Source organism: Corvus hawaiiensis, chromosome Z (genome assembly GCF_020740725.1).
Source record: "Corvus hawaiiensis isolate bCorHaw1 chromosome Z, bCorHaw1.pri.cur, whole genome shotgun sequence".
NCBI classification, from domain to species: domain Eukaryota; kingdom Metazoa; phylum Chordata; class Aves; order Passeriformes; family Corvidae; genus Corvus; species Corvus hawaiiensis.
In genome coordinates this window covers 69137941-69156351 of record NC_063255.1, presented here as the reverse complement: position 1 = coordinate 69156351, position 18411 = coordinate 69137941, and the positions used below count along the sequence as shown (strand labels likewise).

At 35.6% G+C, this 18411-nt stretch overlaps 1 protein-coding gene across 12 annotated transcripts in view; it reads right to left on the bottom strand.

Moving 5' to 3' along the window:
• The window catches only part of POLK (DNA polymerase kappa), a 35777-nt gene that overhangs the window by 16978 nt on the left and 388 nt on the right, over positions 1-18411 (bottom strand). For 4 of the 12 annotated variants that reach the window (XM_048292806.1, XM_048292807.1, XM_048292805.1 and 1 more), the window contains exons 2-3: positions 7486-7660; positions 4964-5083 (exon numbers count right to left, since the gene is read on the bottom strand). In XM_048292806.1, coding sequence (XP_048148763.1) covers positions 4964-5083; positions 7486-7623 — 258 coding nt within the window. In that variant the 5' untranslated portion in view covers positions 7624-7660. Of the gene's footprint in view, positions 1-218; positions 628-4963; positions 5084-7485; positions 7661-10281; positions 10433-18087; positions 18275-18296; positions 18387-18411 lie in introns of those variants that run through there. The other 8 variants (XM_048292811.1, XM_048292812.1, XM_048292808.1 and 5 more) reach the window with 7 other exon arrangements.

The following is an 18411-nucleotide window of genomic DNA, read 5'->3' as shown; positions in this document are numbered from 1 at the left end:
AAAAAACACCCCAAACCCTGTGAAAAAAAACCACAGTTGTTGTGGTTTAGCCTCAGCTGGCAACTGAGCTGCTGCAGCCACTTACTCACTTCCTCACAGTGGAAGAGTCAGAAGAATAAAAGTGAGAAAATTCATGGGTTTAAATAAAGACAATTTATCACAGAAAGCAAAAGCTGTGCATGCAAGCAAATCAAAATAAGAAATCCATTCACTGCTACCCATGACAGGCAGGTGTCCAGCCATCTTCAGGAAAAACAGCTTAATCATACATAGGAGTTACTTGGGCAGACAAATGCCATAGCTGCGAAAATCCATCCTTCATTCATCTACACCCCATTTTGTAGGCTGAGCATGATGTTATACGGTCTGGAATATCCCTGTGGTCAGCTGGGGACAGCTGTCCTGGCTGTGTCCCCTCCTAGCCCTTGTGCACCCCCACCCTCCTCATTGGTGGGGTGGTGGGAGGAGCAGAAAAGGCCTTGGCTCTGTGCAAATGTTGCTCGGCAATAGCTAAGCATCTCTTTATTATCAACACTGCTTTCAGCAGAAATCCAAAGCACTGCCCCATGTTAGCTGCTGTGAAGAAAATTAACTCCATCCCAGCCAAAACTAGCAGAAAACCCCACCCACCAAACAACAAAACCCCACATAATGTGACAAAAAAAAGACGTATCTGATTCAGACAGAAAGTTTTTAAGACCCTTGAATATGAAGTTTTACTTAAAGCACTTAGTTTTAGAAATACAAGTTATTTGAAAAAAATGAAAACATGGTAATAAAGAATTTCCAACTTTCCTAAATAAAGCTATCATACTTAAAAAATTGGCCTAGAAAGGTGAAGAGGAGACCAGCAGCTCACAGGACACATCCATCTATCTTGTCTTGTCAGAAATAAGGTCTCAAACACACCTGTTCACTTGCCACAAAGTAAGCTACTGTAAAAGCCTCAATAAAATTCCTCAACTTTTTTTACAGGAACCCATGTAAGGCTAGATTGCTAGGAAAACTACAAGTTATTTAAAGAATAGCCTATACACAAAGTGTGTTTCACTCCAAATGTTAAAGATGTGTGTCTACTAGTAGACTGTGAGCAGTACAACTTCATCAGCTTCATAGTGTTGTGAGGCAGAGGCTTTGATTGTGCTTAATTTACATGTGTTTTTACCAAAAGTCACGCAGATCACATGCTTGTTCCTGAAATACTGTTGACCTATGAATGAGGCATGAGCTATGCTGTCATGAAAAAATGTAAGTGAAATATTTGACATGGGATTTTTTTAAGGCCTACTGATTTAAGATGACTATGTTGGCAGCAGCATCACACATCATTCTAGAAGAGAAAAAACAGAAAAAAAAAAAGAATGTGCTATCAAAATAAGATTACTTAACGACACTGATGACTATGGCAACCTCAATCTACACAACCAAAGGCTGGTACTGCTAGTAAAAAATCCCGATGGCATAATAGAGCAAGAAAGGGACTTAGAAAAAAGGAACCAAAGTTTCACTTTGCTTGCACACGTAAGGACACACACACTCTCATGACATCAAGGTGCCAGTACAGAAATGTCTCTAGACTTACTATGACGCATTTATGGCCCTGGAGATGAATGTTTACATGCAATTTGCACGGTTCTTCTCTTTTTTATTTCCCTCAACAGAGCTGCTTAATAAAAAACCATAAAAACCTTATCCAGAAGGACCATCTTTGAACTCAAAACACTTGAAGCAAGGCAAGTGAGCCTGGAATGTTCTAATTAAATTGCTGATTAATGATTTACAAAGTCTCTTCTTTGTTTTTTTCCAAGTTGCTTTGAGAGATGAAATGCTAGACTGGGGCCTTAGACTAGGCTACGCAACACAGAAGAGCACAGTATGTTTGGCCTCTGAGGCTGAGAAAACTAGTTCATACAAATTAAAAGCACAAAGGGGTAGCCATTCAAACAAACAAAGTGGGGTGTTTACATTATTTCTATTATATTACTAATTCACAAGGATTCATGTCACATTTTAACTGTCAAAAGCATCATTATTTTAAATTCTGCTTCACAGATAATTTTAGGTTGCTCTCAAATTCAAATTGTTTAATTAATACCATCAATTGCTGCTCTAGCTGCTTAACTAGCAACTTTTAGACAATTTGAAGAGTAACTTCTCCTTTTTTCTTATTCCATGGTAGAATATATAAATTTTCAAAGCATAACAGAAAAGTCAATAGAAACAAGACAATGGTAACTATTTAGAGAATAAACATCTGGGATAAACCCAGCATGGATGTAAAAAAACAGCAAACATCAGTACAGCAGTTTCCAAATCCGGTAGCAGGTGTATATTTTTTAATATATTACTAATTACTGCAGAATCTAAAGGAGTTCCACACATTCTAATGGCAAAAAAGAGAGCATCATGTTGCAGATTCTACATTTTATGTATATTACTGCTTCCACCACGTAACCAGGATTTTGTCCAAAAGTCCGGTAAGTGGAGACATTTTTGTTTGCTTTTACCTTACAGTACTTAAATCAACTGCCAGCTTACGAAACCATACCTGAACCTCTAACCATTCTACAAGCAAGAATTCATCTGCAGATGAGAACATGCAGTGTTCATAGAGGTAGATATACAGATACCTTTCTAATTCCAGAATACTTCCCACTTAAAATTTTAGGGGAACAGGTTCTCTTATCAGAAGGTCGTACTAAAAAGAAGAGTTAAAAACTCAATAGATAAGAACAATAGAGAAGATGATAATAAGAATTGCCTATATCCATAACTGAATGGAGCTGATTAAACAATACACAGCAATTATTAAGAAAACCAAACAAGACAAAGATTTGTAAAAGTGAAAGGTGGATGCCTGGGGAGATGTAGCTGGCAGGTAAGTAACAGAAAAAGGGTGAGGTATTTAGAATATCAGATACAGAGAGAGAAGACTGATTCCAAGTCCACAAATTTCAATGAGTACTATGGGACAAGGACTGCTTTGGAAAGAGGACTGATGGTAATCTCTGGATGGGGGACAAGAAAGGAAAATTCATGATATGGTAAATTAAAAGAAAGGAGAGGAAAGACCAAAATGGTCAGAATTTGTGATGGGAGAATGAGGGCAACAACAATAATGAACCAGAGTTTATGTGCTTACAGGGAATAGAACAAAAATCCAAGGTTTCAAGATGTTTTTATAGCAGCAAAGACCTAAAATTAGCCAGCAAAAAAGTGTGTATGCTATATGCCTCTAATGACAGTTTTCATGCAGTATGACAGCTGACTTTACAGTTTATCTACTGGAAACAAAGACAACTACTATTTCAGCAAGCAGCATAAAGATTTCAAACATGGAATTTGAAACTTGGGTCCCAGTAAGACACGTATGAAAGAATTTACCTCTTTAAGTTTCTTTTTTCTTCTGTAGAAACTAGTTTTCATAAGAAACATTAAAAGGCTATAAAATTATGTTGCAATATCAAGGAATCAAGTTCCGAAAAAGACAACATGAAGGTAGACAAAGCAATGCAAATTTCTTGGCTTCCACTATGTGCACTACATATACTCTCATTATATAACTATACAATAATATTATTTATAGGATTTGTGTCATTCATGTAATTCATTTTATAAGAAAGACTATTCTCTGTAAAATAAATAGTTCTCTGGTGAAGGTAGGGTGGAAATAGAAGGTTTTTTTCTGTAAAAAAAAAAAAAGCTAAAAGCTACCTTAGTAAACTAAAAAAAAACTTGGACAAGCAGAGTCGTAACTAATCCATGTTAAAGATTCACTAAAAAAAATTGTGGCATACAGACTTACAACAGACTTTTCAGAGGTTCTCAGAATGGCAAACTTTTCTGGGCACAAATTTGAAACACTGACATCTAAAGTACAGAAGTGATTTGCAAATCTGAAATGAACAAAAAAGCTTGTACACCAAAAAAAGCTCAACCTCTAATACTCACAATGGCACTGAAAATTAATGTATGTGTTTAATCTTCATGTGCTTCAGCTCCCCATCTAAAAATCAGCAAAATATCGCTCTGCTGGAATATTGCAAGAATTAAGAATTCACAGCATGTGTTGTACCACATAAAAAACTCTATTAGGGAATCAGTAACTCTGCACTCAAAACTGGATTAGACTAGAGTTCAACAAATAAAGCTTGGGGCCACCCATTGAATACTGAGGACATCAGAAAATATTGAATAATATCCCCCTCAGTGAACGCTGTCTGCAATGCGCACCAAATAAAACAGGAATCCTGTTAAGGAAAACTAGCAAGCAATCATTTAATTAAAGACTGAATCATAGCACAAATGAAAGTGGAAAGGAATTCAGCTCCTATAAGAAATTTTAATTCTGTTGTGCCTAGTTAATGTTTGATGTGCAACCTTTCTTTTAACATTTCATACACTGTAATACTTTGGAGACTATTATCTACCATTAGCATTTGAAAAGAGAAAAAGCCTCTTCATCGGTCTAGTTCAGGAGGCTTGTATTTCTTGTGACTGCTTGCCATGATGATTTTTCATTAATTAGCTTAACAAAGGCATCAATTATACCCAGAATTGTTGTCAACTGTGATCTTTCTCATTCCATTGCAGGCCATGAACACAAATATATGTAAATTCTAAACCTATTAGTGATATGATACTTAATAGCAAAGTATTTAGCAAACCTTTACATAAACCACAATGACATCACTTTAAACTGATCAGACTTGGAAAAACAGGAATTAATTTGTTTCATTTTACTCATTTAGAGAACATTTCAGAGTAATTTTGCGAACTATTTTTCCAGCAAGTTTTTACTAAGATGACACCATCAAAACTTTGTGTACTTTTCCTTGTATGTCTAACGTCAAAATGGTAGTTTAACATTGTGCCTATCACAAAATTTAATGCAATAAACCAGAACACACAAAAATGTTTATGATCCTACAATTAGTCCAGTAAGTCTTTAGAAGATTAGTACCTGCAGCTGTGCTTTCAAGAGCTGTTGTGTTGTAACTTTCTCTTTTAGTTGCATCATTTTTTCAATTCGTTGGTTAACTTGCTGATCTTTCTTAAGTTCATTTTCATAAAATCTAGAACCCTGAAAGAAAAGAATCACAAAACCACGGTGTTTTTCTTTTTGTCTTTATCTTATCTTTAAGCAACCACATTCGATCTTTAAATACAGAAAACACTAAACACAGAAATGGTTTCTAATGCATACCTTGGATTTTCATATAAAAATACATAAAGAGACCACTGGTTCTTTACATCTCTCTCTTCAAATGACATACATATATTTCTCCTGCTCAAATGAGTTTAGAGAACTTCATATGTTTATTCAGTCTAACACCTGACAAGGAAAATTTAAAAAGAATAGATAAAAGTCAAACTATTCTTCGCAACACCTCCAAGGCGTGGAGTACAGAACTCAAATAAAAATTTATTTAAGCATTTTTTCACACTTCCAAATAGCTTAATATATATGGAAATACACAATGATATTGCATAAGTCAAATCCACTTGTAATGTTGAGTATTTTGTTCGCCATTTAATCTTGAAGCACACTGAAGAATCAGAAGCTATTTGGAAGACGATCATGAAAATCAAATGGGTATAAAAAAGCCCTGTTGCTCTCAAATATGTAATTGCTCCTTCAAAAAAAGGCATAAATATAAGAAGATGTAACGAAAAGACAATGTGTATAATGTGACTTTCCCTTCTGACTCATAACAAAGAAAGGAGGGCATACAATGAAGTAGAAAAGACAAAAATTCATAACTAGGAAATAAAATACTTCTCTTGCCACATCTCTTAGCTTATAAGTAAAAATAATATTTGCAATAAAAGGCTTTTGTTGAACTACCTGGTAAAATTGGCAAAAATGAACAAGTTTCAAAGTGTCTGACTACCAAACTGTCACTGATACCAAGAATTCAGCCATAGTCAAGTCAGATTCAGGCATTTATATAAAAAGCAAAATTATTCACTTTTACAATAATTATAAAAGAGATGAATGGCAGGGCTGTAATATGTCGTGTTTCATTAGGAGAAATATCTAATTAGAACAAATTAGGGTGTGTGTTCTTTGACTATCAGATACGCCTTTCACCTTTCTTCCCCTATGCCATCAACTATGACTTGTTGAGACTCATTTAAAGAAATGAGTACCAAAATGTAAGTGTGGAAAGCAACCCAATACATTACTAAGTTTTTTTATTATTAAGTTTTTTACATCTCCTGCAGTATTTCACAGCTGGAATGCCATAGATCTTGTTGCAATACAGCTATGGGTACTGTCTGTAGGTGTCATTTTAAAGACTACAGAAAAGCTTAAGGAAAAGAATCAAGGCTTCTTTTCAGATTTCTTGAAGTGTATCTGGCATTTATAAACTCTTGCACTTTTTTGACAGAAATATATTCAATTAGTTAGATGCCTGTATGTCAGTTTTTGAAAGCCTATTTTACAGATCATTCTGTTTTCTACCAGGAAATGAAAAAGTAATTGCTATAATGAAATTATTTATGTAAGTATAATTATTTGGGATATGTCTGACAAAGCACTGTTTTCAAGAAAGAGTGAACACAGTAAGTAGAAGAAATATCTAATCAAAAGGAGCTTGATAGTATATAAAATATCATCAATGTGAAATTACAAGCAAAAAAAAAAAAAAAAAAAAGACTTGTTAAATAAGAGCTGTTTGCAGAATGTTTTGTCATTCCCTCTGCCCCACCCCTGCAGATCACCATAGCACAATAGTAGCCAACACAGAATTCATGAGGAAAACATCAAAGTACATAATCTCAGGCCACAGTGACACCAAATAAAATACACACTTGTCCAAGGAAAAGTAAGAAAACCCTGAGTTTATCTGAGTTGCTCAGATAAAGTGCTATTCCTATATTGTTCTATATGAACTCTCCAATAACAACTAGGATGACTAACATTTCAGTGGTTTGTAGATTTGTGAGGGCCTCTGTGGACCTTTAGTACAAAGCTGCACGCTACTGGTCACCTCTCTTGAATACTGAGAACACAGTCACAAAGACAGGCAGTAAGCACAAAGAAATTCTACTGAAAGTACTAGAAAAACTGTATTACATCAAGTTCAAATGTTACAGGAAGGTGAACAAAAGAAGTAAATCTGCTTGTCTGATTAATGATAGGGTGGACAAAAGGAATGGAAAGGGGGAGAAAGAGGAAGCTGCAGCCCTCATAATTACCTCTGGAATATGCTGTGATATTTATGTACTGCCTTGGACAAAAAGGGAGCACTTAAGCATATACTTAGTTGTACTCCTCCATGTCCTTGTGGATGAATCCAACAATACCCTACAGCATGCTAAACTACGGTTCCTCCCCTTCCTCCCCACATATGAATTTCTTCTAAGAAGATGCCATCCATATACACCTGTGAGGGATAAAGCTTGGGGAAGGGAGGAAGAGAGCCTTACAATACTGGGCCACAGATAAAGCACCAGGAAAAAAGTAATCAAACCAACCTTAGTAGCATCCATGATGATTTTATTGATTTTCTCCTTATCCAAACCCTGCATTCCAGCTTTGTTATCATTAAGGCCCATTCTGAGTAGAACTCCATCATTGCAAGAGCTGTTGGCAGCTTTTTTCATGTCATCCATTGTACTTCTGGAAAACAAGTGCTTTATGATATAATATCTGAAAAAAAAGCAATCAAATATTTATGTTCCAACTGAACAATAACAATAATTAAATTTTGGAATTTATTTGCTTTATTTATTGAATAAGCATTTTATACTTACTCTGAAAATAACATATTTATTACAAATATGAAGACTTGTATTCCTGCAAAGTGTCTGACCTGCCACACTCACCACATAAAACTACCTGTAACTCTATCAGTGTTTGGAGACAGTAAGACTCTATTTTTTTTATTAAATTAAAACCATTTTCTTTTAAAACCTCCCTTACAGAAATAACTGAGCACAAACCAACCTCAGATAAAGGCTAGTACCTTACATGTGAACATGATACTTATGCCTGTACATCATCCTGTCAGATGAAACATTACTGCCTTAAACACAAAATACTTAGCACTATTTCATTAAAAGAAAAAAAATCGGAATATTTTTAAATGGAAGAAAACCGCCGCTCATTTGGTCATCATCCCTGCTTGAGACAAGCTGTAGAATCCTTTCTAGTAATTTCTAGCTCAAATTCAGAATCTTTGTTTGTGTCAGAACTCATCTTTTAAAAACAGATGGCTTCAATTAAAAGTTTTGAATAAAATCCTAATTCAGAATAAAAATCATGCACTCTTTTTTTGCCATTAATGTGTTGAGCCATGGTATCCAACTAGTGGAACTTACCAAGCCTGTACTACTCAACTACAGCCATTGGTAATTTCTTATACATGCAGACACTTCTGATATCTGAACTTCTGACATCTTCCATTGTTCTTTATGAAAATAAATTGCCGAATCCTCAGTAGGCTCTAATTAGATGGTAAACTGTTTAGTTATTAAATTGGTCTCAAGCAAATAAAGCAAATTTTATCTTCTGTAGCATGAACTGGTGGTCTTATTTTTGCCAGATTCAAACAAGCAGACTCATAGAATAGTTTGAGTTGCAAGGGACCTTTTAAAGGTTACCAAGTCCAACCCCCTCCAATGAGCAGGGACATCTTCAACTAGAGATCAGGTTGTTCAGAGCCCTGTCACACTTGACATCAGATGTTTCCAGAAATGGGGCATCTACCACTTCTCTGGGCAACCTGCCCCAGTGTTTCATCACCCTCACTGTAACAAGAAAAAAAATCTAATCTAAACCAATCCTCCTCAGTTTAAAACCACTACTCCTTGTCATATTGCAGCAGGCCCTGCCAAAAAGTCCAAGTGTGATAATGGCATGAATTATTTAACATGTATTTATTACTGAAAAAGCATACAGAAATAATTTCTTCCTATCCCAAATCACTGACTCATAAACGACTTCAGGTTTATGTCATGCAGAATGGACATTCACTCCTCAACTTTATGCTGCTCCCTGTGACAGGAACCCTTCCTATTTGGACAAGCCCGACCCTTTCAGACAAAACCAGCAGCTTTATTAAACAATCACAAATTACACAAGTCTAAGAGTGTGTAATTTTTCCTTTAAATGCCACTTTCCCATGCCAGAATTTAAGTGGGCCTCATTAGCAACCAAACATAAGAAGGTCGTTACGTATTTTTGCATTTAGAGATGAATTTCTGTTATTAAAGAACTACATGAGTAACTTATACAAATTAATGATGGCAATGTCCATATTTTCCTGAAGTTCTTCTACTGAAACATACTAGCCAACTGAAGTCAAGATATTAAAGAAAGCCATGTTTACAAAAAAAGTTCTGTCAAAAATATCCAAATTTTAATCATAGGCTATTAATTCAGATTATTATTCATGGTGTCTGCTGAAAAATGCAAGATCAGTTACATAATGCTGTGTTTATATACAGTGTGTTGTATCACAAAGAACAGAAGTTGATGTAGAGACCAGAACTCTTCTCTTAACCCTTTAGTAGCACTTGCGCTTCTGGGAATAGGAGTGGCTTCACAGCTCTTACTTGTATTTATCAAATAAAAGACTACAATGCTGAACATCTTCATAAATTTTTCAGCTACAGTAGGACAATCTCTTGCAGTTAGCATGCCCATTTATCAGAAAAGGTTTGGTAGACTTTAATCAAAGGAAAAAGCATTGCACCCCAAACAACATTCCAAACTTCATCTCATGCTCATAAGCACCCCTGTATCAATTAGGTCCCAGTAATTCCATTGTTACTGGCAATCTCTAGAAAGTAAAGGGCAATATTTCCAAGAAATACTTTCATCAAAGTAAATATCCCTCCACTATTCTCCCTGCTTCTTTTCTCACTCATTGCCTTCAAGAAACAGGAATGAACATGATTGCTTCCATTTCCTATTCTAATATTTTCAAAATGTTTTTAGCTGTTCCTTATTCCTGAAAGAGTCTTTCTCCCTAGCATGTACACATCTTTCCCCTTCCTCATTGAGAGCACTCTTAAAGGCTCAGTTTATAGCAGAGGCTTTAAAAACTAATTTATGTTAGTCAAAAGAAAGCCTTCTTTATCTCATTGTTACGTAACCAATAATAAAAAAAAATATACCATGATGATACCAGTGATGGAAGAAATAATCGTCTTTATAAAGTCTCATAAATGGTGATCACCTGATGTATTTTATCTTTTGAGTTTATTGTGTGGAACAAAATACACTGCTAGTCCCAGATAAGAAAAGATATAAATATCAAATAGTACCTTAGCAGAAATTAAGAAGAAAATATTTATCTGAGCACATGACATTAGTTCTCCATCAGAGCTTACAGGTGTATAGAAGGGAAAACATGAATAGCAGGTGATACAACTTCCAGCTACTTAATACTTAATATGAAGAGAACCTGAACATTATCTTGGCTTCACACTTAGAGGTCTGAAAAAAAATCCATAAAATATTTAAAATATTGAAATGAATCACAATAGCTACAATAAGACAACTGATATAGTACTGTCAGATAAGACCAGTGGTCATTTGCCACAGACAAAAATGAAAATATTTAAACATAACAGAGAAGCAGCAGAGTTTTAAACTGTGCAAAATGTGAACACAATGTCAATGTAGAAATCTAGCAACTGTTTCAATTATGCTAGAGAAAACATTGAACTTGTGGTGACACAATGTTAGAAATTGTTTTCCTAAAAAAACTTGGAAAAAGTGGGTAAAGGTCAAGAAACTAATAAAACAGTCTATGCAGAGTGACATACTTTTGGCATGCTGCCATCTCAAGAAGTTGTTGCGAGACTGAGCTGTTTCCTCTAATAGAAAACATGACATGTCTCTCAGTATGATACTGAGCAAGTCGGGTGTGAAACCAGAAAAATCTGTGAAGGCAGTCTACAATAATATACTACCCTATTATTCCTGTGATTGGGAAACGAGAGGAAGCAGGAAAATCACATGAAAGTGGAAGGAGATAACTTTCCAATTACTACAGAAGGACTTCTACATATAAAGACTTAGGGAGTGAATGTCAACAGTTAATGTAAAGCAAACCAACAAACAAACAAAAAATTTGAAAGGAACAACAAAATACCATTACCATGAAGAAAGTTTTGTGAATAAACTGGGATGCCTACAGGTGGAAAAAGATCACTAATAAAACTGTAATCAAGCTCTTCTAGAAGCAGGCATAGAAACTCAACTGAACTAGCAAGACAGGGTTATACATTATTTGAAAGTGTCAGGAGATTGACACAGCAAAAGAATTAGAGCAACAATTTAATTTCAAGTGCCTCTACCTTCATTCATATCTAGCATTTTTTTTAACTGTTGACTGAAACAACCTAAAGGAAATTGCTTGTATTTGATCGTGTGCCACTCCTCCAACCTGTCTTCATTAAAAATTTTCCAATTCCAGCAACAGAAACCCTGTGTGCTGTGTGAAAAGTTAAATGCCTTTATATTTCAATTTCCATGTAATAAAATAGTGCAAAATACATGAAATATTTCTAAGAATATTCAGTTCAGTGGACATAGTGTTATTATGCACATTATTAATATCTGCAAAGTACGTTAACAGTTCATCTTTTGTTGACGGAAAACGACACCAGCATGGAAAAGCTTGAAAAATAATTTATTTCCATACTTGTCGGGGTCTCTTCCCCCTGCCATGTAGCCCTGGGAGAGGAGCCCTGGGAGGGAGGCACGGGGTTTCCCTGCCCCTGCTCAGCCTCATTCCCCACTGGTTGTTTTGTGTTCCCCTGCGCAGGCAAGGACCCTCGGGTCCCGTGATTGCCTCAGTTCCTCGGCAGAGCCCCGGCCATGCGGCTGGAGAAATAAACATCTCTGAAACATCTACCAAGAATCGGTCCATATATATTTCCTTTCCATGGGACTCGTTGTCTGATACGCGTGTTGCAGTATCCACACTGTAACACATACCGAGTTATTATTTAATGCATGTAAGTTGTGTACCTGTCCTCATAAATAAAACAAATTCTGATATCTTTGTTACCACAGATGCTCATGACAATGTGAGGTGCAAAGCAGTTACTAAGATACACAACTGCCTACTTAGCCCAGAGCTCAAAAGCTAAACATAGGAATCAAAACTTACAGTACAGACATAAAGGACCATCTTCTACACCCTAATTGTCCTGAGCAAGTCTTCATGGTATATAAAAAAAATTTAAATAAGTGTTGCAAATAGCAACACAAATATTAGAGACCCTTTCCCAAATGATTTTTTTTATTATTATTATGTTCAGGATGGGTAAAACAAGGATCTAAATTAAATATTTTTCTTAATTTCTGTAAAACACATAAAAGCCTCCAATAACATTTCATCAAAATCTGATACATCATTTATTGTAGCAGGAGCCCAAAATAAACTTCCTATTCTCTCTCAATTAAAATATTTCAGAGATTCCTTTATTTAAACTCTTCTATTATAACTTTAGCAAGAACAAAGCAAAATTATAACACCTAACTTGATTTGCAAGTGTAGAGAATGGATAAAGCAATAGCTTCTGGAATCCTGTCATTACATAGGCTACATCAGAAGAAAACCAATATTACCCATCATTTCGATGACATGGTCAAAGTGTTAATAGTTCTGTAAAAGCACAACAAACAATTATAAAGTTAAGACTTCATCCAGTTTTGACCTCAAAGAATCACTCCTCAGGGTTTTGACAAAAATCAAGTGTGGTGTAATACAGATCTCCATGTCTAAAAGTTGCATGCCATTAAAGTTAGGACTATACCAAAAAACACCAGAGAGAAGAAAAAGACAGAAAAAAACTTCCTGTCAAATATCCCATGTCTTTTACTTTTCTTATGGTAACTTAAAAACCAACCGATTATCAAAATCTACTAAAGTTTGGAGCACGCACTGCAAGCATTGGTGGAAAAATTTCTTTCTTAAAACAATTAAGATAATCACATCCATGTAGAAGACAGTTGTGAATAATGTGAAACTCCTAGAACACTTCATAAGCATTCAACAGATCCTGAAAAGCCAAATATTAAATAATCCAGCTCTGTTATATCTTCAGTAAAAGGGCAATTCAGTAGTCTAAGACTCAAAACACCCAATTTCAGTTACATCAAAAACTTTGCCACAACAAACAATTGCCCCAATCAAAAACCCCATAAGCCAAAACAAATAACATTAATAAAATAAGCAAGCTGGATAAGTGCATTTTCCTAGTGAGAATGCTACCAAGAAAAAAGTTACTAATAAGCATTCTCTGCAGTAACTTTCTTTTGTTTTGACATGGAATTCAGCTTAGCATTGTAAACAGGTTCCTCTACCAAACTCCTTAAACTAATGGGAAATTACTGTTCTACATCTCAAACGGGACATCTCATATTTACCTTTTTGCAAAACCTTTTGGTTTATATAAATGTAAAATATAAAATCGACACCAAAGACACTATGTAGAAAATTATACACATACTGAATAAAAGTACAGGAAATCCAGTCTTCAAAAACAAACAGACAAACCAACTACAAAGTGCCAACACAAACAATAAATTAAAAGAAAACAAACAACCAACCTAGGGAAAATTGTTTTGACAAGAGATGTTGGAAAGCTGTTACACTCTACTATAAGTGAATGGGGATACTCCATGAGAGAAATTAAATTCACTTTTACCAAAGACTATACTCCACAAGAAAGTATGAAATAATTTATCTACTTCATTACTTTTTGCCAAGCATTGGCCAGTACCAAAAGAACAGTGAACCGAACAGTGATACGCAGAACAAAAAAACCATGCAGACTGATTCAAGAGTAACTCTCATTCCCAACCTTTTTAATGTCTCCTTTGCACTGGAAATGATTGCAGCTGGAAGCCACCTCAAAACAAAGCTTCTGGGTACTGCTGAAACAGTACTATAAATAATAAAAAAGAAAGACTACAGGAGACCTTCCCAATAAGGCCAGAACTCATCGAAATAAGCATTTTTAATGGACAACACTTGGGTTTTACTCCAGTTGTTAATTCAGATTGAACTCGTAGCCATGTACTACACTTCTTATTCCACTCACTGCAGAGAAGTATCTTCATCCATGCTGGACATGCAACACATGCACTGTTAAATAACTAAAACCCATCTAACTCACCTTGGTAAAGAAAATCATGTACCCATAGTTAGGCCCTTTGAACAACACGTTTCCCACAAATGCATTGCTTTATTTCTTGAATTTCTAAGGTAATAACAAACATAAATTCAACAAAATAGGAAAATTCAACCCTGCTCAAGTATTTTCAACATTTCGGATATTTCAAAGGTCGCACTGCAAACTGATTTTATTTCATACTACTTCATTTATCCATTCCTTGGATAAGGACATTATGCCAACACAGTAATATTATATTAATCATAGTATATCCTGATTTGGAAGGGACCCACAAGGAACATCAAACTCCAGCATCTGGACTTGCATAGGACAACCCTAAGAACCACACCATGTACCTGGGAGAATACATACATATATAAAGTATGCGTATTGCATAATTTCAAACAAGTGCACCTGTCTTTTGTAAGCATTCATTTGGCAAGGAAACATTCTGGCTGACTGGATCAAATTTAGCAAACTCTTTAACTCTCATTTCCTGTGAAAACATGTTCCTCTGATAATGCTTTAAGTATCAGTTGCTCTGAAGTCTTTCTCAGCAGGCAAATCATCACCAAAGACATGTTCAAGGAAGCACATCAGACTGTCCTATCTGCTCAATTCCTTTTAGCCACAGGGGGTTTGATTTTTACTAGAGGCCTGGTTTCTGAATAGCCCTGAGAAGCTCTAATCCTGTAGTGATTTACAAGAAAAGAACAGGCAGAAGGAACTGCACAAGTGTTGTCAGCATTTAATACATATACATTTAACATGGCGTTAACCACATAAATTCCCAACTAGTGCATTCAAAACTGCTACTGTTTCACTATTCTCTCTCTCTCAAAATACAATACAAACAAGATCCTTAGAAAAAAGAATCTTCCAATAAAGATGTAGTATCTTTACAAATGTAATAAGCCAGAACACACAACAAATTAATACTGAACAGAAAACTGGCCAGAATTAATGGAAGTGAAAATTCCAAATGCTCAACCTGACACAGATGAATGAGACGACTTTTAAAGCAGCAGCTGACTCAGCATTTTACAAAAACATAGATCCCATACAAGCACCTGGAATCAGCCCTAAAAAAAAAGCTCCTAGAATTATGTCTTCTGTATATTCACTGACTTTAAGATGTAACAAATTACAGACAAATCCATCCCTTAAAAATTAAATAATTCGCACTGAAAGTAAACAGTTAATAGAGACTGCTTCTGACAATGCTCAAAAATAAATGTCAAAATATTTTATGCCATTCACCAAACTGTCTGAATAATTCTCTGCTTATGTGAAGAGTGACACAAGTAAAACAAGTGGAATACTCATTCCCTATCAATTTTCTGTAGGCAAGACACAGTGCAATTCTGTTCTAAATTCTGCTTTCAGTTTCTCTGTCAAAAAATCCTCATGTCTTTAGAACATCTAAGTTTATTCGAAGGGGAAAGAACCGTGGTATCTTCCTCTGCCTCTATTCAGTATTTTACAGACCTTTTCAACTCAAAGATTTATCACAAATCTTTAAGTTTTCCTTGCAGTTCTAGATTACTGAAAACAAAAGCTTTAGCAGTTTAATCCATAAAGAAAATAATGAAAGAACTGAACATTCATCAGTAAAAACTATACCAGAGGTAGCAATCTGCAGATTAGTAGTTATCTGCAACCTGGCTTCTACAGACATGTTTAGTGCCAACATTCACATAAGGTTTCATATATGGTTTATTTAATTTTTTTTTACTTAGAAATAAAAGCCTAATACAGTGATTCACAGAGAGCAAAACTGTTCTAGAATAAAGTGTCTGAACCATTAATATTTCTGAGCCTATGCTATTAGGAAATATGCTGTGGCAGAACAAAGCTCCTTTAAGGATCCTCTTAAGAAAAATAGTCTTAAATTTCAGAAGAAACATAATGGTAAGAATGAACACAATAGAAAGTGATGTTTTAAAAGAAAGTGACTGTTTTAAAAACATAAAATCAACACCCTAAAATAGAAGATATGGCAGTGGAAAGAACATATACAAAAAGGGAGTAGAAAAATAAAGGTATTTATAAAGTTACCCACTTGACAGTGCTTATTATGACTGCCATCCCTAGAAGTAAAACTTAACATCCCTCATTTTTGTACTACAAGTAGTATATCAGCAATACAGAACACTACCTGTTCCAATGTTCTAAAAAAGGCTGATGACTATTTCCACTTAAAAAAGTAATTTGTAAACTTCTTGCAATCCCTAAGACACTAGAAGGGGAACAGACTGAGTACAGGGGCACTTGCTATGAAAGAACAAATACAGCAATGAAGCACAAAACAAAGGTTCAATAGAAAAGGTATAGAAGGACCTAAAGAGGAGCAAGGGCATCAGGATACTAGTATGATTTTCTCCATTTCCCACGCTTTGGTTTGCATCCTGGATTGGTCTTGGCACAGGCAAACCAGATTGTTTTCAAACTATACACAGCTGGATGACTGCTCTTCCAGAGCACACCTGCTAAACAACAATTGTTATTGTAGGTGCCCTCCAAGGGATCAAACTACTGTAGTCTGAAAAACACACCTCTCAAAGCACATGTAAGAAGAACTTCAAGTCCTCAGCGCTAAATCTTTCCTTTACAAATCTACACCCACTGCACCCCATGCTTGCTGATACAGATATGGCCTGATCTCATTAAGAGTAACAGACAGTATGCTATACTTGTAAAAAAACAGCCAGAACATTAGAAAGAAGGGGTAATGTACTCAAGGTATTCACAATCCCAATACAGCTTTTGGAAGAACATAAACTGGCGACACTTTGTTGAAAAACAAGATAAATAAGGAGCTTGTGACAGATGTAAACAAAAACCTATTACCTAGCACAGCCAATGCATTAAATGAAAAGTTGAAAAGGCAAACCTTTTAGCATCCAGTATTTTTTCATTTAAAGTTTGTAGTATGCTAGCCACAATCAATAATCCAAACAAATATCCTCTCTAAAAAGGATGGATATGTTTGTTGAACAACCTGAAAAAATATCTACCCAAGGCATCTTTTAGTTTTTAACACTTGATTGGTTCAATGTTCTGGAGGGGGGAAAAAAAAAGCAAGCTACTTCTGTAACTAAGTGAATAGTTTCAGATCAAAAGTATGACAGGGAATGTCTGTGTACACACCACTGCCACTGCTAAAAGGACTTGCTCAGACATGTCTCTTCAGCTCCTGAAAAGAAGTTCATTCAGAGTTTAGCTGGGAAAACACAACTGGTTTTACAGGTGATGCCAATTAACTTGAACAACATATTGCAGAGAAGAACTATAAATTATTTGCATACATACCAACACTTACAAAGCTTACTTGAAAAATATAGTACATTGAAACCAATGCTAAGGAGAAAAAATTGCACTTGTTTTCTTCCCAAACACGTAGTGAACCAAAGAACATTGTTTTTTGGCAACGTTTTACATATTAGAAAATTGTCTAAAGTAGCACCCGCAGTAGACTTCTGTAGAAGTTTTTTCCTGTGCATAACAGTGATTACACAAATATTAAGATGTCTGTGACAATTCTTTATTTCTAATAGTTTAGGACAATGATGCTGCCTTTTGAATCACACTCAGTTCTGCATTCATTGTAGATATCTTTATATCTGAGACTCTGAGAAGGTACAAATATTATTTAACTTTTAGCTGCTATATATAGAGAATGCACATAAGTAGCTGTGTCAATGCTCTTTCAAAAAAATAATAAACCCTCAATGGAAACTTTCGAACAGCCTAACATGGGAAAATTACACAATGATTTGTCATAAGGAGGAAGTCAGAAAAAGTAGAATTGTGCAGCATTGCTCTTACAACATAAACAGAAGTTTATCTTCCAAAACTGAAATTTCCTCAACCAACACTCTTTAACACGCTTTTCCCCCGCCCAAGATATCACGAGGAAGGAGATGAGTTAGTACAAACCTTAAGTCTTTCCCAAACCACTATAGTCACTATCCACAAATCGTGAAGTGACAGGTTCAACAGGGTTTTCTCTCTTCCTTTCTACAAGTATATCTCCACCCATAAATATCGACGAAAAAACGTATTTCAGACTAAGTCTGAAGAAAGAAATCACTGTTTTGTTCCCTAAAGTACGAAAGCAGTTTAATAAATGGATGACAGGATAATACCTCGCAGCCGAAGCCGAACGCTAACCCATCACTCCGCCTGCTCTGCCCACCCCACGCCTTTTGGCACCGCCGGGGAAGCAGAACACGGAGGAGCCCGGACGGCCCGCCCTTCCCT